Here is a 19,631-nt window from a genome sequence, read left to right on the forward strand (position 1 = left end):
CGTGAGAACTCAAAAAAGATATAACAATTTGCAACTGAAGTAATTGGGGATATGCAAGGCAACCTAAGATAAAAAGAGGTTCCCATCGCCAATACTTGGAATTTCAATGCAAGAAAAGTTCTACACCTCATTTGAGTTGAACTTGCAATGTCTGGAAACAGCTGGATCTTTTGCCCACAGAAGAAAACATCTTTAAATTTAAAGTAAGACTTCAAAATTACATTTTCATCACTCTTAGATTCAAGGGAGACAAAGAGGGTTACTCTCACAGAAAAAGAATCTTACAAAGCTTAAAAAAAAACCTCTGCTTTTTCTATCATATTGGGCCGCCTTCCTTCTCACTTATTAAAGCAGTATTACCAAGAAATATAATTTATATACCAGTTCCCTCAGAATTGGGGCATTTAAGGACCTGTAAGGAATATTTTCTCAATATCTCATTTTTGAAATGTTGAATTTTTTTAAATTTTGGTAGTATGTATGATGATTATCAATGCTGATAGCATGATTTAATTGGTCTTGACATTTTAAATATTAAAATTAGTTTGTATTATCTGTATTGTATATTTTATGGATAGATTTTGATGTGGCAGAATACATGTATTTTTTAAAATTTTGTTTGATGCTCTTCCTCACATCAAACACACAGTAATTTGGTTAGTATTAAATATATATATCAATAAAGGCAGTATATCATGTTCTCCAATAAACCAAGTACAAGAGTTCAGCACTTCTTAATTTTTTTATTTATTCATGACATTTATACCCCACATTAGCCCGAAATAGACTCAAGTTCAATGTAGCTTACAAACAATAAAGTGAATAAAACATAAAAATGTACAGAATATAACACAAATTACAATAACTTCAAGAAGCAAATTAATACATATGCAGTAAGTAACCAGGGATTTAGACTATCTCAAGGACAAACAAATAATTAAGGGTGGAAAGGTGAGAGCATTATTAGGCAGGACTAGATGGGAAACAAGATTAAGAAAAGGGTATGGGTAAAATTCTAATAGAGTTCTTTATATTCAGAAAGGCCAGACCGAAGAAACGTGTTTTTAGAAGACTTCTTGATTGATTTAGGAAGAGAATTCCAAATTTTGGTGCCTTGATAGGAGAAATTAGCAGAGTGAACTGTTTTATATATCACATTCTTACAGACAGGGAAATGTAAGACAAGATATTCTCTGGATGATGAAACAGCATTACGAGGGGGTAATTCAATAAGATTATTCATATATAGTGGGCCTTGACCAAACAGGATTTGGTGGATGAAAATGCATAATTTGAAAGATATTGTATCTCTTATTGGTAACCGTAGCTCATATAGAAGAGGAGTAACTTTGGCAAAGCAAGGAGATCTACATATAAGATGAGCAGCAGCATTTTGGGCTGTTTATAATTTTTTGAGAAGACCACTTTTAAGTCCAGCATAGATACAATTGCAATAGTCGAATTTGGTGAGGACAAGGGATTGAACCAAAGTACGAAAGAAAAATGGCCTCAATCTCTTTAGCTTCCAAAGTGAGTGAAGGACACTCAAGGTCAACTTAGATACTTGGTTTTCAAGGGTGAGGAAACGATCTATTGTGACTCCCAAGATTTTCATTGATGATTCAAGTTTTGTTCTTAATAGTAAAGTTACTAAGATTCATAGGATGGTGAGGGTTAGTTATAATTAGAAACTTAGTTTTATTCATATTAAGTTTTAGTTTTAAATTAGAAGCCCATGATTCCATAATTTTATCCCTAGACTAATCATGTGAGTTATGTCAAGTAATTCCTTAGAAAATGGGATATAAATGGTGACATCAGTCATATAGTTATCATATAGTCTTTTGATCATCTAATAAAATGCTGATTATAGACATTTTAAGGCTATGTTAGGCATTTACAGCAAGTATAACAGTGAAGTGTGTTACAGTGGATAGAGACATTAGTTATTGGTATTAATGCACACTAACCAGTAGGAAATGGCCCCTATGTTTATTATTCATGTGATACTGTCACCCCACCACCACCTCTCTCTCCCTTAATCCACACCCCCCTACTCTCCTTCCTCTCCTTCTTTTTCCTCCTTCTCTGAAGTTTCTACTGAGGAAACTGCCCTTCTTCTTTCCTCCTCTAAATGTACTACCTGTTCATCTGATCCCATCCCCACTCATCTACTTAGCACTATCTCTCCTACTATCACGCCTGTCATCTGTTACATCCTTAATCTCTCACTTTCCACTGCAATTGTTCCTATGGCCTTCAAACATGCTGTTGTCACTCCACTTCTTAAAAAACCCTCACTTGACCCTACCTGTCCCTCCAAATATCGACCCATCTCCCTCCTTCCTTTCCTCTCCAAATTACTTAAACGCGCTGTTCACCGTCGCTGTCTTGATTTCCTTTCTTCTCAACCTATTCTTGACCCACTCCAATCTGGTTTCCGCCCTCTTCACTCTACTGAAACTGCACTTACCAAAGTCTCTAATGACCTTTTGCTGGCTAAATCCAGAGGTCTCTATTCTATCCTTATCCTGCTTGACCTATCTGCTGCTTTCGACACTGTTGACCACACCATAGTCCTAGATACGCTATCCTCGATTGGATTCCAGGGCCCTGTTCTTTCCTGGTTCTCCTCTTACCTCTCACTTCGCACTTTCAGTGTTCACTCTGGCGGTTCCTCTTCAACTTCCATCCCGCTTTCAGTTGGTGTCTCCCAAGGTTCTGTCCTTGGACCCCTCCTTTTCTCCATCTATACCTCATCCCTTGGTACCCTAATTTCATCTCATGGCTTTCAATACCATCTTTATGCAAATGACTCTCAGATCTACATCTCCACCCCTGAAATCTCAACCGTAATCCAGGACAAAATTTCATCCTGCTTGTCTGACATTGCTGCTTGGATGTCTCAACGCCATCTGAAGCTAAACATGACTGAAACTGAACTTCTCATTTTCCCTCCTAAACCCACGTCCCCTCTTCCCCCTTTCTCTATATCTGTTAATGGCTCTCACATCCTCCCTGTCTCCTTGGCTCGTAACCTTGGAGTCATCTTTGATTCCTCTCTCTTCTTCTCTGCACATATTCAACAAATCGCTAAAACCTGTCGTTTCTTTATCTACAACATTAGCAAAATTCGCCTCTTCCTTTCTGAATACGCTACCAGAACCCTTATCCAAACCCTTGTCATCTCTCACTTGGATTATTGCAATTTACTTCTCACTGGTCTTCCTCTCTGCCATCTCTCTCCTCTCCAGCCTGTCCAAAATTCGACAGCACGACTTATTTTCCGCCAAAATCGTTATACCCACACTAGCCCACTCCTCAAGTCACTTCACTGGCTCCCTATCCGCTTCCGCATACAATTCAAACTTCTCCTACTGATCTTTAAATGCATCCATTCTGCAGCCCCCCCATTACCTCTCCACTCTCATCTCTCCCTACATTCCTCCCCGTGAACTCCGCTTACTGGACAAATCTCTCTTGTCGTCCCCCTTCTCCTCTACTGCTAACTCTAGACTTCGTTCCTTTTCCCTCGCTGCACCTTATGCCTGGAATAGACTTCCTGAGCCTGTACGTCTAGCTCCATCTCTACCTGTTCTCAAAGCTATGCTGAAAACCCACCTTTTCACCACTGCTTTTGGCTCCTAACCACTACTCAATTTGCCCTCCCCTTGTTCCTTCTCACCCAGTACGTCCCTTGTCCTTAATTGTCTTGTCTGTCTGTATTATTTTTAGATTGTAAGCAGTTTACAATAAAAGTCCCAAGTATAGGGAGGTTGATTAATAGCTGATGTTCAAAGGGTGATTGAAAACAGCATATCCTAAGTTTTGTACTTATTTCACCTTACTAGTATCAAAAAAAAACCCTATGCCTACTGTTTAAAGTGTAATAATAAATACTACTTATTTTTAAGGTTCAAAGACCATCCAACATTAAATGAGAGATATTTATTACTTCATCTACTGGGTCGAGGTGGCTTTAGCGAAGTATATAAGGTAAAATAATATGAAATATTTTCCAGCTGAACATGTTAAGATTCACATTTCAAGTTTCATAAATTATTTAATCAATGGAGTCTATTTGGGAGAATTCCAGAACCTTTCATTAAAGAAATGATTATTCTTCCCCAAACCTGAAATAGAAAATTTAGGAATTGTATATCTGTATTTGAAATAACAGAGAAAACCTTTTCCACACACATAAGCTAATTTAGAGAGTATTTCTCAATATAAATCCTTTCCAGGGTTTTTACATAGACTTTGGAACTTTGTAAAATTCTGCATTGGGTTGTTACGTTTGGCTCTATTTTGATGTGTTTTTCAGGCGTTTGATCTTTATGAACAAAGATATGCTGCTGTGAAGATTCACCAGCTTAACAAGAGCTGGAGAGATGAGAAGAAAGAGAACTACCACAAGTAAATACAGTATTAATACCTTACCATTCTTGAGGTAAATTGAACTTACCCTAGTTATTGTGAAAATAATTAACCCAATATCTCCTTCTAGACATGCCTGCAGAGAGTATAGAATACACAAAGAACTGGATCACCCAAGGATAGTTAAACTATATGACTACTTCTCGCTGGACACAGATACGTAAGTGTGAAGAGCGAAAATGTTTTTTCATCTGCAAACTACACCCAAAGTTCTGGGTTCCATAACTGCATTGGCTCCCTCTTAAAGAACGCATCACATTCAAAATATGTACCCTGGTCCACAAAATCATTCATGGAGATGCCCCAGCCTACATGTCAGACCTGATAGACTTACCACTTAGGAATGCTAAGACATCGTCCCGCACATTCCTTAACCTTCATTTCCCCAGCTGTAAAGGGCTAAAATACAAACTAATGCACGCGTCAACCTTTTCCTACTTGAGCACACAACTCTGGAACGCACTACCGCGTAACTTAAAATCGATCCATGAACTAACCAACTTCCACAAACTATTGAAGACCCATCTCTTTAATAAGACATACCACAAAGACCAACAAATATGAACTCCTTCACACATACCCAGAATTGTCTTTACTATCTGCTTGTTATATTAATATCATGCTTTATCATTATCATGTTACCCAAGATCCTTCTATAATACTAAATGTTTATTTCTTACAAATCTCCATTATTCATGATATATTGTAATCCACATTGAGCCTGCAAAGAGGTGGGAAAATGTGGGATACAAATGCAATAAATAAATAATAAATAAATGTTGCTTGAGTGCTTAATAATTAACACACGTTTAGCTTGAAAGTTCACCATAATAAGCTGCAAGGAACACATTTATTTTCCTTTAATTTTCCTTTCTGTTTACTTTTGATTTTTTTACTTCCTTCTCAGGACAAATGCTTAGTTTGCAAGTTTACTGTAGCTTCTGCTTGTTGGATTTTTTTCTGTAGTTTTATTTGTGCTTATAGTCAGTTGTAAGTTTTCAGATATAAGTAGGATGTGCTCCAACATATCAGTATTACAAGTATTTTCTTGTTTTGCTTTTTGTCTGGTGTGGTCTTAAAATATTTTGCATTATATCTAACAGGTGTATTTTTTTTTCATTACATTTCCAACTTACTAGGTTTTGTACAGTTTTAGAATACTGTGAAGGCAATGACTTAGACTTCTATCTGAAGCAACATAAATTAATGTCAGAGAAGGAAGCCAGGTCCATTGTAATGCAAATAGTAAATGCACTACGTTATCTCAATGAGATCAAACCACCTATTATTCATTATGATCTTAAGCCAGGTAAGGAGAAAGTGTGTTTACTGGTATATAATCTTTCTTCTCCATTGTACTCTTCCTGATTTAGCTTGCTAAAGTTCTTACAATGCCTGAACTATGCACAGCAATTGTGAAATTATAGGGATAACTTTATAAGGCATTTTCTACGAGTAAAGCATGTATTATGTATGGAAAATGGTTCTTTTGAAATAGTACAGGTGTATACCATGGGTGTTCTAGGGGTTGTTTGTGATGGTAATACAATATATGTATGCATGTTATATTAAAAAAAAAAAACCCAAAAAACATAAACATACATAAGATTACACGTATATATATTCACCTTTGGACCAGATGTGAATTTGTGTGCTACCCGGGGGATCATTGTAGGAACCTATTTTATGAAGGCACATAGGTGTTTTGAAATGTTTTTAGGTGCCTAGTTATAAAATTACTCCTTTCTCTTCATCCCTCCAAACGAGCCCAGACGCATGGGCTTATTTTCTCCTAACAGCAGATGGAGACTGAGAACCAATGATTTTGAAGGCATCACTAGTGTCATGTGTAACCCATAGCCAGCCAGTGTTTCTCAGCCTCTCACAAAAGCATCGTTAAGGAAGGGGATGTTCCACCAGGAGAGGACACAGCAATAGTCTGTATTTTTGTAGGGCTGAGCTGGCATCTTTAATACCTCAGGTGCTTTTGGTGTTGATTTCTGAGGAATATCCTGTAGTAGGTGGAATTTTGGAGGATCCAGTGCTTGATGGGATCTGGAAGCTGGCCTTCCCTATCCGTAGGTGATCAAAGGACCTGATTGTGGCAGAATGGGACAAGGTGAATGATGGGTGAAGGTGAGCAACAGAGTTCCTGCTAAGCAACTTTGAGCTGCATGGAAATTCTCCACTGAGGAAGTGCATTGATATTATGCTTTCTGTCATGAGGTACAAGCAGATCAATCTGCCTGTCTCTTGTGACTAACAGCATGATGATATTGCACCTCCCCTCTCTGGCAGGAACTTTGGTGGAGGAGTTCCATGCACCTGAAAGCTACTTAGAGGGAACCCGTTGGACAAGTCTATGGCCAGGCTGTAACCACAGAGAGAAAAATTGCACCTTCCTAAATTGGATGCCTTGGTATCAGCTTTGACCAAGAAGATGACCATCCCAGTGGAAGGAGGCACATCTCTTGAATATCTGCAAAATTGTTGGATGGATGGGTCTGTTGAGCAGTCATTTGAGGTGTTAGCAATGGCCTTACAATTAGCAGTCTGCAGCGGCTAAGTGGTTTGCACATGTCTGCAATGGATTCAGCAATTGCTAGATTAGAGGGTTCCCAGAAGGTGTTCTGGAGGCAGCATGCCTAAAAGCAAGTTCATTTTTGGTTGACACCTTGTATGACTTAGTACAGTTGTTGGCAAGGAGCATGGTACAGTGGTGATAGGGCATTGCCTGCTATGTCTAAGAAGCTGGTCAGTGGATGTGGCCTCAAAGATGGTGACTCATTGAGCTTCCTTTAAGGCAAGGGTTCTCAATCTTTCTTCTGTTGTGACATACATGATAAACAATGATTACTACAATCCACAGCTGAACATAAAAAAGAGCCTAAATTTGTGGCTGAGGTGGAGAAATTAACAGATCGCAGATTGGGGCATTTAAAACTGGATGCAGAGGAGTGGGTACATTTGGATAACATACTGGGTGTAATATAAAGGTTGAATTAATAAGTTTAGGGGACGGGAAGGGAGTTAGACAGGGAGCAAGAGGGAGCGGGAAGGGGGATAAATGGGTTCAAGGAAGGGGGGAGGGAAGGTTAGGGGGGACGAAAATAGAGAGTGGGCAGAGAGGAAAGTGAACGTATCTAAAGTTGTTGGCTAATTGTCCTAAAAGCAATGTAACATGTGTTCAGCATTTTGAGGTGTAATAATTGTTAAACTCTCAATAAAAACTTTAAAGTAAAAAAAAAAAAGCACCTAAATATTTAATTGTTGTGTAAAAAGGGAAATATAAAATGTTCTTTCACAGCAACACAGGAAATGACGGGAGATAAAGACCTATATAGTCCGTCCAGTCTGCCCAGCAAAGGCAGAGCTGCACCTACTCTGTGCAGGTTATAGTCATTCATGCTTAAACATTGGTTGGTAATTGGCCATCATGCCAGTTACATACAGGTAGTTAAATACAGTGGCTCTTGAGAGGATGAGATTAAAGAATATTCTGGTCACGTGATATCAAACCTGTTGTTGGGTAGATTGTATGGACCATGCAAGAATTCATCTGCTGACATTTACTGTGTTGCAGTTCAGGAAGAGATTGAATTATCTAGCTTATTATCTGAGTATGGAGGATCTATGAGGCTAGGTGTCAGGACTGGTCTTTGAGTCTATTCCATTGTTCTCTGCTGAACATTTTGGTTGTTCTCCAGGATATACTTGATCAGGGATTGACCTTGAATTCCTTGCTAGGCCCATTGCTTGTAATAGGAAGACTGGTGCAGGGTTGTCCCTTGGCTTCTCACCCACATGTAAGGCAGTTTTTGAGGGACATAAAACATCCAAGGCCCTTGATGACAGTTTCCTTTGAGCCTCTTCAGGAAACTTTTCAAGTAATATCCAAGAAGATAGTAATGATCCACAAGATAACCTTGGGCTAAAAGAAGGGAATCGTCATTTCATATTATTTGGTCAATCTCCCATCCAATGTGTCATGAGGCAGGAGGTCACAGGTTTTCAAAAGGTCTGCATTGGACATGCAGTGGGCTTTGTAAACAAGAGAACCAAGGATTTTTGCAAGTCGTCATCCTTTTCAGTGGACCCAGAAAGGACAAAGAAGCATCAAAAGCTTCAGTGGCTTGCTAGAATAGGAAGCTATTGCTTCATTATACATACTGCAGGAATAAGCAGTATCCTTGAGGTTGAAAGCTCACCCAACTAGGGCACAGGTCTTCATCTTGGGCAGAGTTTAGTTCTACCACAGGACATTTGTAAGGTTATGCTGGCATTTTTTTTTTTTGTTCAGCATTACAGACTGGATGTTCTGGCTACACAGGATAATTTGGGGAGCAAGCGTTTTTGAAGGTAGGCTTGTCTAGGTCCTCCTTTGTTAGACACTGCTGTGGTACTTCCATATATCTGGACTGGTCTGGAGGGATGATGAGGAAGGAAACATTAAATCTGATCTGCTAATTTTGTTTCCTTGAGTTCTTCCAGACCAGTCCAGAACCCACCCATGGTATGTTTTATGATGGCAGTATGTTGAGGAGCTGTGACAGATTCTAGGACTAGAGAATCTAATGCCATTTGGTTACCTCTTTAGTTGTTTGGTGGGCTGGAATTGAGTGTTTCCTGCTTTGCTCTTTCTTTTTTTTTTTCCTTTTTTTTTTTTTTTGGTAGGGGTATGGTGTTGCATTGTTTTGTTACAGAAATACCGGCTGACTGGATTGCACAGGACCCTTTAGAGGGTGATGTCATTAAACTGGTCATTCTCAATTTCTGCCTGCTGGTAGGGGAGAATAAACCCACATGTCTGGACTAGTCTTGAAGGACTCAAGAAAAGAAGATGAGCAGGTAAGACCTAATTTCTTCTTATATGTACTGCTTATATTCATAGGAGTAATAATTTCAGCATACATTTTAAAACAAGTAGCTAAAAAATTTTATATTTTGGTTGGGTTTGTTTCTTTCCTTCATTTTTTTTTCCACATCTCTGGTTGCTTTCCTTTTTCTCTGTTTTCTTCTGTGTCTCAGATGAGATACTGGGTAAGGTGACTGCCATATTAGCCACTGTGGCTTATCTAAGTAGTCTAATTTCATGAGAAAAAACTGAACTGGATGCAGATGGATGTACCATTCTGCTCCTAGATTAGTGCTAGATGATTTTTAGTTGCTACCTGACAGTTGGAAATTCTTGAATTCCTTTGAGAATTAACTGCTGTTTAGTCTAACTCTAAATGTTTTACTTAATGCTTTAGGCTTAGTAAGTAGGAAAAAGGCACCTTGAGATAAGTGTTTATCATCTCCTTACTTGCCAAAAGCACAAAAAAAGTAGTTTTATTCAAGAAAAAGAAGTAAGGGAGAAAAATCAGCTTTGTGCATATTCAAATATCATAGTATTTTTGTCTTTTTATTTCTGCCTGATTTTTGTTAGGAAACATCCTTTTAGTAGATGGGACAGCATGTGGAGAAATCAAAATAACTGATTTTGGTCTTTCTAAAATAATGGATGATGACAGCTATGGTGTGGATGGCATGGATCTTACTTCTCAAGGAGCAGGGACATACTGGTAATTTTGCTATTTCCTACAGCTTTTTCATGTCCTTACTGTTCTTTTCATTCAAGTTTCTTCTGTGATAAATGTACATACTTTTTATATATAATTGACTAAAAGTATTAATGTGCCGATTTTATAGTTCTGTTTCACATTATACTCATGCTTCTGAGGGGAAAATACCTTTTTTTTGTTTGTTTGTTAAATAAGATAATGAATTCATAATTACCTAAAAACGTTTTGGTGTTCTTGATTGTTGAGTAAAGCCAATGGTATGCTAGAGCCGGTTGTTAAATTTTTAAAGCTCTTGCGAGCCGGTTGTTCTGGCAGGCGAGCTGGCTCCCAGGTGTGGCGCAACCCGGCAGTAAGCGAGGTATGCATGGCAGGAGGGTACCACAAGCCATGCTGCTTACCTCACCTCCCGCCGCCCTGAGGAGTTTAAATCTTTGATTTACCTCCGTCGCAGCAGCCGCAGTGAAAGCCCTGCCCGTCTCTAGTCTTCCCTTCGTTCCTGTCAGTGTCCCGCCTTCTGACGTCATTTCCTCTTTCCGCAAGGACGGGACACTGACAGGAAACTAAGGGAAGGCTAGAGACGGGCAGGGCTTTCACTGATGCAGTCGCTGCAACAGAGGTAAATAAAAGATTTAAACCGTGCAGGGTGGCAGGAGCAAAAAGAGGGATGTTGGGGGGAGAAGAGGGCGGGCAGGTGGACATGGGAGCAGGAGGGTAGGGGAGAGAGGAGCATCGAAGCCATCGATGGACATGGATGGGAGGGCAGGGCCTAGGGAGAGAGGAGAAATTGCTGGACATGGAGGGGAAGGCAGGGGAGAGAGGAGAATTGCTGGATATGGATGGATGGAGGGGGCAGGGGAGAGGAGAATTGCTGGATATGGATGGAGGGTAAGGGAGAGGACAGTTTCTAGACATGGGTGGATGGAGGGAAGGGCAGGAAAGAGGAGAGCTGCTGGACATAGGTGGATGGAGGGGAGAGGAGGGTTGCTGGACATGGGTGGATGGAGGGGAGGGCAGGGGAAAGAGGAGGGTTGCTGGACATGGATGGATGGAGAGGAGAGCAGGGGAGAGAGGAGGGTTGCTGGACATGGATGGATGGATGGAGAGGAGAGCAGGGGAGAGAGGAGAGTTTCAGGACGTGGATGGAGGGGAGGGCAGGAGAAATTCTGGACATGGATGAAGGGGAGGGAAGAGAGAGGAAGTGAGATGAACATGAATGGAGGGGAGAAAGGAGAAATGCTGGACATGGATGGAGGAGAGGGAAGGGAGAGAGAAGAAATGCGCGACATGAAGGGAAGGAGATGAGATGAGGGAAAAGGAAGAGAGGAGAAAAACTGCACATGGATGGAGAAAATAGGCAGAAGCTGGATCCACTGGACAGTCAAGTCTGTGGAGGACCCAGCTTTTACTTATGGAGGGCAAGAAATGAAGACGAAAGGAGGAAAGAAAAGAAATAAATGGAAAGGAAGCCCTGGAAACGGAGTCAAGGGAACAGATAGCAGCAGAATCAGATACTGGGCCAGCATGATCAGAAAAACAAAGTCACCAGACAACAAAGGCAGAAAAAAATCATTTTATTTTCATTTTAATGTTTGGAATATGTTGTAGGTATCCAGAGGTACTTAGCTGTCAGAACACTACTGGGCAACATTCTGGGGAAGGGGGAGCCTATTCCGAAAGGATGGGCTCCACCTTAACCAGGGTGGGACCAGGCTGCTGGCATCGGCATTTAAAAAGGAGATAGAGCAGCTTTTAAACTAGAAATGGGGGGAAGGCCGACAGTCTCTCAAAAGCGAATGGTTCGGGATAGGGTATCTTGCAAGGATACCTCACAAACAGGGAAGATAGGGTTTCTGGATAGTGAGGTTGCACAACAGACCGTGGTAGGTCAGGTGCCCTTAAATACAACTAAAGATCAGACAAAAGATGGCCAATCAATAGTGTCAAGTACTAAGCATCATGCAAATAGGAACAACAAACATACTCTGAAATGTCTATATGCAAATGCTAGAAGTCTAAGAAATAAGATGGGAAAGTTGGAATATATTGCAGTTAATGAAAAATTGGATATAATAGGTATTACTGAGACCTGGTGGAAGGAGGATAACCAGTGGGACACTGTCATATCGGGGTACAAAGTATATCTTAGTGATAGGGTGGACCGGTCTGGTGGAGGGGTAGCATTGTATATTAATGAGAGCCTTGACTCAGATAGATTACAAATTCAGCAGGACACAAATCACACCCTTGAATCATGGTGGGTTGAAATTCCATGCATAAAAGGGAAAAGGACGGTGATAGGAGTGTACTACCGTCCGCCTTGCCAGGATGAGCAGGTAGACGCAGAAATGATAAAAGAAATCAGAGACGCAAACAAAATGGGCAATGTGATAATAATGGGTGTCTTCAATTATCCAAATATAGACTGGGTAAATGTAACATCGGGACATGCTAGAGAGGTACAATTCCTTGATGAAATCAAGGACAGCTTTATGGAGCAGCTGGTGCAGGAGCCGACGAGAGAAGGAAAAATTCTAGATTTGGTCTTTAGTGGAGCGCATGATCTGGTGAGGGACGTTATGGTACTGGGGCCGCTTGATAACAGTGATCATAATATGATCAGTTTTGACATCAACCTTGAAGTAACTATACACAGGAAGTCAAATATGTTAGTGTTTAACTTTAAAAAAGGAGACTGATAAAATGAGGAGAATGATGAAAAAAAAAACTTATGGGGGCAACTGAGAGGGTAAAAACTGTACAACAGGCATGGATGCTGTTCAAAAATACCATCCTGGAGGCCCAGGCCAAACATATTCCACAAATTAGAAAAGAAAGACGGAAGTCCAAAAGACAGCTGGCGTGGTTGAAAATTGAGGTGAAGGAAGCTATTAGGGCTAAAAGAAACGCCTTCAGAAAATGGAAGAAGGAACAGTCTGAAAATAACAAGAAGAAGCATAAGGAGTGTCAAAGCAAATGCAAGGCGCAGATAAAGAAGGCCAATAGGGATTACGAAAAAAAGATAGCATTAGAGGCAAAAAAACATAGTAAAAAATTTTTTTTGTATATTAAAAGCAGGAAGCCGGCAAAAGAATCGGGCCGCTGGATGACCGAGGGGTAAAAGGGGCAATCAAGGAAGACAAAGATGTAGCGGAGAGATTGAATGAATTCTTTGCTTCGGTCTTCACTGTGGAAAATTTGGGTGGGATACCGGTGTCGGAAATGGTATTTCAAGCGGACGAGTCGGAGAAACTTACTGACTTCACGGTAAACCTGGAGGACGTAATGGGGCAGTTCAGCAAACTGAAGAGTAGCAAATCTCCTGGACCGGATGGGATTCATCCTAGAGTACTGATAGAACTGAAAAATGAGCTTGCGGAGCTACTGTTAGTGATATGCAATTTATCCTTAAAATTGAGCATGGTACCAGAAGATTGGAGGGTGGCCAATGTAACACCAATTTTCAAAAAAAGTTCCAGAGGAGATCCGGGAAATTATAGACTGGTGAGTCTGACGTCAGTGCTGGGAAAAATGGTAGAGACTATTATTTAAAACAAAATTACAGAGCACATCCAAGGACATGGATTACTGAGACCAAGCCAGCAAGGCTTTTGTGTGGGGAAATCTTGCCTGACCAATTTACTTCATTCTTTGAAGGAGTAAACAAACATGTGGACAAAGGGGAGCCGGTTGATATTGTGTATATGGATTTTCAAAAGGCGTTTGACAAGGTACCTCATGAAAGGCTACAGAAGAAATTGGAGGGTCATGGGATAGGAGGAAATGTCCTATTGTGGATTAAAAACTGGTTGAAGGATAGGAAACAGAGAGTGGGGTTAAATGGGCAGTATTCACAATGGAGAAGGGTAGTTAGTGGGGTTCCTCAGGGGTCTGTACTAGGACCGCTGCTTTTTAATATATTTATAAATGATTTAGAGATGGGAGTTACTAGCGAGGTAATTAAATTTGCTGATGACACAAAGTTATTCAAAGTCGTTAACTCCCGACAGGATTGTGAAAAATTACAAGAGGACCTTACGAGACTGAGAGACTGGGCAGCTAAATGGCAGATGGCGTTTAATGTGAGCAAGTGCAAGGTGATGCATGTGGGAAAAAAGAACCCGAATTATAGCTATGTCATGCAAGGTTCCACGTTAGGAGTTACGGACCAAGAAAGGGATCTGGGTGTTGTCGTCGATAATACACTGAAACCTTCTGCTCAGTGTGCTGCTGCAGCTAGGAATGCGAATAGAATGTTGGGTATTATTAGGAAAGGTATGGGAAAACAGGTGTGAGGATGTTATAATGCCGTATCGCTCCATGGTGCGACCGCACCTTGAGTATTGTGTTCAGTTCTGGTCACCGCATCTCAAGAAAGATATAGTAGAATTGGAAAAGGTGCAGCGAAGGGCGACTAAAATGATAGCGGGGATGGGACGACTTCCCTATGAAGAAAGACTAAGGAGGCTAGGGCTTTTCAGTTTGGAGAAGAGATGGCTGAGGGGAGACATGATGGAGGTATATAAAATAATGAGTGGAATGGAACAGGTGGATGTGAAACGTCTGTTCACGTTTCCAAAAATACTAGGACTAGGGGGCATGCGATGAAACTACAGGGTAGTAAATTTAAAACAAATCGGAGAAAATATTTCTTCACCCAACGCATAATTAAACTCTGGAATTCGTTGCCGAAGAACGTGGTGAATGCGGTTAGCTTAGCAGAGTTTAAAAAGGGATTACACGGTTTCCTAAAGGACAAGTCCATAAACCACTACTAAATGGACTTGGGAAAAATCCATAATTCCAGGAATAACATGTATAGAATGTTTGTACGTTTGGGAAGCTTGCCAGGTGCCCTTGGCCTGGATTGGCCGCTGTCGTGGACAGGATGCTGGGCTCGATGGACCCTTGGTCTTTTCCCAGTGTGGCAATAATTCTGGACTCGTGTCTAGGGGAGCGTACCTCTTTAGCCCAATGACTAACTAGTTGTTGTAAAAAAAAAAAAAACAATGCCACAGATGGAATATATATAATTTATTAAGTAAAGAAAAAAAAAAATATATATATATAGTTCTGAAGCAAAATGCCAAGCAAAATACAAAATAACTTGCTATAAAAATAGATTATCACCCAAAATATAGATAATGGAATATGATTATCCTAATGGACTAACTAAATGAGTGATTACACAACCAATCACAATACTGATATCCTAATGATAAGCATGCGAAGTTACACCACACGTTTTATGCAAAATACCGTTAGCATCTAAATTCATAGATCATAAGTCATGACATAACCCATCTATCACAGACAAAGCAAAGAACTAATTATCCCCATGACCATAGGGGATAATTAGTAGTAAATCCTGTTACCTCACCCTGCAGTCTGTGGCAGACATCCAGTGGTAAAGAAGCGGATTCTTCCTCAGACTCCAGCTGACGCCGCAGCGAGTCTCTCCGTCCAGGAATAAAGTTCGAGATCTGTCTTCTGGACACAGATTACACAGTCATAAGTAAGGCCATAAACTGTAGTTGAGCGAACCTTGTGAATTTGCTACAAGGTATGCAGTTCACTGGTGTTTAGGAAAATCAGTCTCTGGCTATTCGCGAGCCTTCTATCCACCCGCAAGTCTTCCGGTCGTCTCCCTCTTCTTTTTCTCTTCAGTCCAAACTTTTTCGTATCCAAGGGTCAGATGATACCTGTGGACCAATCACAGATGGTGTAATCATGTCCAGCGAGCCTTTGTTCTAGTATCGACGACAAGCAAACCTCCCTGTCTGCTCACATACTCCTGGAGCCATGTGTCTCTCTCCTCCAATCTTCCGAGGAGATAGCAGCCAGTTTGCAACACAGAATATGTTCTTGGATGAAATCATCTTGCTATGCTCAGCAGTAATGTTCCTTTGACAAAGCTGGTACAGGCCACAAGCTGTAATCCATATTGTTATAATAATGGCTGCATAGGCCAAGACCAGCAAAGATGAGATCTCAGGTAAATACTCCTGCAATGTCCACTTTGAGAATTTACGTCTGCTATTATATTTTGCAATGTATAGCGACGTGTTTCTTTCTGTTTTTCTGGTATTGTGCTGCATGCAGAGTCGAACTTCTTAGGATTTCAGGTTAATTTTTGAAGAATTTGAATAGGGGCTATCTCTGTTCTGCATGTATGACTGCAAGGCCAAGTGTCTGACTAGGGATCTGTTTGTTAGGTTCTGAGATTTTGATAACACATTGTTTTTCAGAGTTGGCAAGACTGTCTGTTCCCCTAATTTGGTTTGTGTCATTTTGGGTATACTGCAGAGATTTTTTTTTTCCTGGTAAAGGACTTCTAAAACAGACATCATGTTATGAGAATCGGGTTCTCAGCGTTAAAAGTTTATATTTATTTTCTTATTTATGGCATTTTATCCCACATTAAACATGAATTAGATGGGAACCTGGGAGCATTTAATTTTTTTTCCCCTGGAGAGAGTAATGCATTGCCATCTCCCCCCTCCAAGGCTTTCTCCCCGGCTATAGCCAGCTCTGCAATTTGGGGGGGGGGGGCGCAGAGGTGGACTGGGGAGAGAGTCTGCTAACATTTACCAGCACACCACTGAGTAAACCCATTCTTGGGTTTATTAGAAAGGAACTCATATAGAATAGACTTTTAAAATAGAAGCTAGAGATCTAAATTTCTTAGCAATTCCTTGTAAAAACTGTTTTGAATGTATTCCCTCCTAAATAATTTAATATATAGGGAGTAATTTTATAAAGAAGGCACTAACATTTACATGGCAAATGTACACACAAATGCCCAGATTCTGGCAACGTGCTATTCTGTAGGTGTACATGTTTTTACAAGTAGGCATACACATGGGCAGAGCGTGGGCTGAAGTCACACTAATGCACATAACTTATAGAATACTGTAAGTTAAGTGCATATCTCTGGCATCTAAGCATTTAAATCATTTCTGTGGCTGGCATAAGTGTTTCTGCCTACACACATACACTTACGTACCTGATTGTGCTAGTATTTTATAAAGGAAAGCAGGTGCCTATTTTCCTTTATAGATGAGGTTCTCAACCCAGTCCTCAGGACACTCCCAGCCAGACAGGTTTTCCGGAAGCCCACATTGAATATGCCTGAGAGAGATTTTCTTAAAAATGGAAGCAGTGCATACAAATTGATCTTGGACATATTCATTGTGGATATCCTGAAAACCAGACTGACTTGGTGTGTCGCGAAGATTGGGTTGAGAACTCCTGCTTTTAGAATAAGCTCCTGTTAGGTACCCCTTTGTAGATCTGCCCCCCCCCCCATAATGCCTACTTGTGTAGTTTCATATACTTTCAGTAAGCATTACATAAATTCTTCATTTACTTTTATAATACTTATTCATTGTTCTGGAAATGAAATGCAATGATATAGCAAAAGATCATCTTTATCAAGCTGATATGATTGATGTACAAAGAAGGGGAAACAAATCTGAGAAAATATTTTTCCACTCCACGTGTAATTAAATTCTGGAATTCGTTGCCAGAGAATGTGGTAAAAGCAAGTTAGGGTTTAAAAAAAAGCAGGCAGAGTTAAAACATTTTACACAGTTTCTGCGCTCTTAAGGAAGGAATTCGATATAGATGGGGCTACCCATTTACCCTGAGGTTCTATAAAGAAGGCAAGATGCATCAAGTCCGGATGGTGGCAGAAGCGGCGGAAATTTTTCCAGACACATCGGCTCATAAGGAGGATACCCTGAAACGCCCTTCGGCCCTGCCAAAGGCCGCTCATCCACGCTGGCAGAGAGTTGTGTCAGGTGGGGGCCGCCTCAATGCCAACAGTCAGATTCTGCTTTAAAATCTGCAGGCCCGTCAGCAAAACCTTGAAAAACTGTCTCTGAGCTAGGCATGGAGTGCCTGGGACTTTGAATTACTAGTAACTGAGATCCATGAATGCAGATAAGAAGCAACCGTTAATATTTGGCTCAAGGAGTCATTGATCCTGGTCACACTATCTGCTACGGGTGGTTTGTAAGTTTAAAGTCATGAGTGGCAAAAGGTTGAGGCCACTTTCCTTCTGAGGCACCCTCATATCTGGAGGGGAGGACTGCCTGATAGTTGAAGAGGGTAAGGGAGGGGGGATTGTTCTGGTTGGGGAGGGGCAGTTATTTTGTTCTAGCAGGTTTATGGCTGGTCCTCAGATCTTTGCAGTGGTGCAAGTAGTGGTTCAAATACTTTGTAAGATAGATAATGAGTGTTTTCACTTTTCTGACACTTAATGTTAAGGGGCTGAATTCACCGGTGAAATGCCAACTTATGTTTAGAGAGATCTGGCACTTGGGTGCAGATGTGACATTTACTTAGCATGAACACTTATGTGGGCATAATGGTTCTTACCATCTTTATTTTGCTTCTAGTCACACAGATAAAAAAAGAAGGGAGTATTAATAGCCCTCTCCCGACGGTATCCCTGGCAGGTGAGACACATAGTCCGTGATAGGGGGAGGGATGATATATTCTTATGGTTTTACAGGTGGGAACAGAGGTGCTGTCCTTTTTAAATCTCTACACCCCTAATGAGCATCAAGGGGCTTTTTTTTGAAGAGTTATCAGCGGTCCTTTCCAGACACGTGGAGGGAACTCTGTTAGTGGAAGGTGACTTTAACCTTACCTTACAGCCTCACTTGGATAACTCCTCAGCAGGAATAATGTACTCTCATCCGGATCGCATTAAGTTGCATAACTTTATAGGCAAATGGCAATTGCTGGACATTTGGCGTCAGTTACACCCCAACATACGCAACTGTACCTATTATTCAGCAGTCCATGATTCCTCTTCCCGCATTGATCTTTGGTTAGGGCCTCCCAATTTGCTATTAAGTACGAGGGACACACAAATTCACCCCAAGTCTTGGTCTGTCCATTCCCCCCTTACTTTGGAGCTTAGTGTGCTCTCTCCCCCAAGGACTCAGTGGCGATTTGATGACAGACTTCTAGCTGACCCTTTAGTGATTTCCTGCCTAGAAACTGCACTTAAGGAATATATTGACTTTAATGGTAATGGGGAGGTACATTCTATGATACTATGGGAGGGCCTCAAAGCAGAAATTCATGGGAAAGTCATAGCACTGCAGACACATATAAGGCGACAAGCAAGAACCTGATCTCAAGAATTACACACCAAACTTTCCATTCTCACCACCCAGGATCAACAATAGCCGGGTGCCCATCGCATTGGGGATCGTATCTATTCTATACAATTGGAGCTCCATGAGCTCCAGCTAGCAGAGATAGCAGAACATTTGCAGCGGGTTAGGCAAACTCATTTTGAGTTTGGGAAATAAACCATCCCGACTCTTGGCATATAGGTTAAAAAAGCGATACACTAGCAGATATATTTACTTGGTTATGGATAAAGTTGGGAAGAGGTGTACACAGCCTGAAGAGATCCGACTAGTCTTTTTAGATTTCTATGCTACATTATATTGCCCTGATGAGTTTCCTACAACTTCAAAAATTCAAGACTATCTAGATGAGATAACGCTCCCAAAAATATCTAATTTGCAGGGGGAGGCCCTGTTGGCCCTCCATCACGTTAGGTGAGGTTCTTTGGGCCATACAAGATTTACCAACTGGAAAGGCTCCAGG

At 40.9% G+C, this 19,631-nt stretch overlaps 1 protein-coding gene across 2 annotated transcripts in view; it reads left to right on the forward strand.

Moving 5' to 3' along the window:
* TLK1 (tousled like kinase 1) overlaps positions 1-19,631 on the forward strand; it is a 342,919-nt gene that overhangs the window by 284,218 nt on the left and 39,070 nt on the right. For both annotated transcript variants that reach the window (XM_030209141.1, XM_030209140.1), the window contains exons 14-18: positions 3,915-3,996; positions 4,325-4,416; positions 4,508-4,597; positions 5,577-5,746; positions 9,866-10,001. In XM_030209141.1, coding sequence (XP_030065001.1) covers positions 3,915-3,996; positions 4,325-4,416; positions 4,508-4,597; positions 5,577-5,746; positions 9,866-10,001 — 570 coding nt within the window. The remainder of the gene's footprint in view (positions 1-3,914; positions 3,997-4,324; positions 4,417-4,507; positions 4,598-5,576; positions 5,747-9,865; positions 10,002-19,631) is intronic.

Source organism: Microcaecilia unicolor, chromosome 7 (genome assembly GCF_901765095.1).
Source record: "Microcaecilia unicolor chromosome 7, aMicUni1.1, whole genome shotgun sequence".
In the NCBI taxonomy this organism is placed as follows: domain Eukaryota; kingdom Metazoa; phylum Chordata; class Amphibia; order Gymnophiona; family Siphonopidae; genus Microcaecilia; species Microcaecilia unicolor.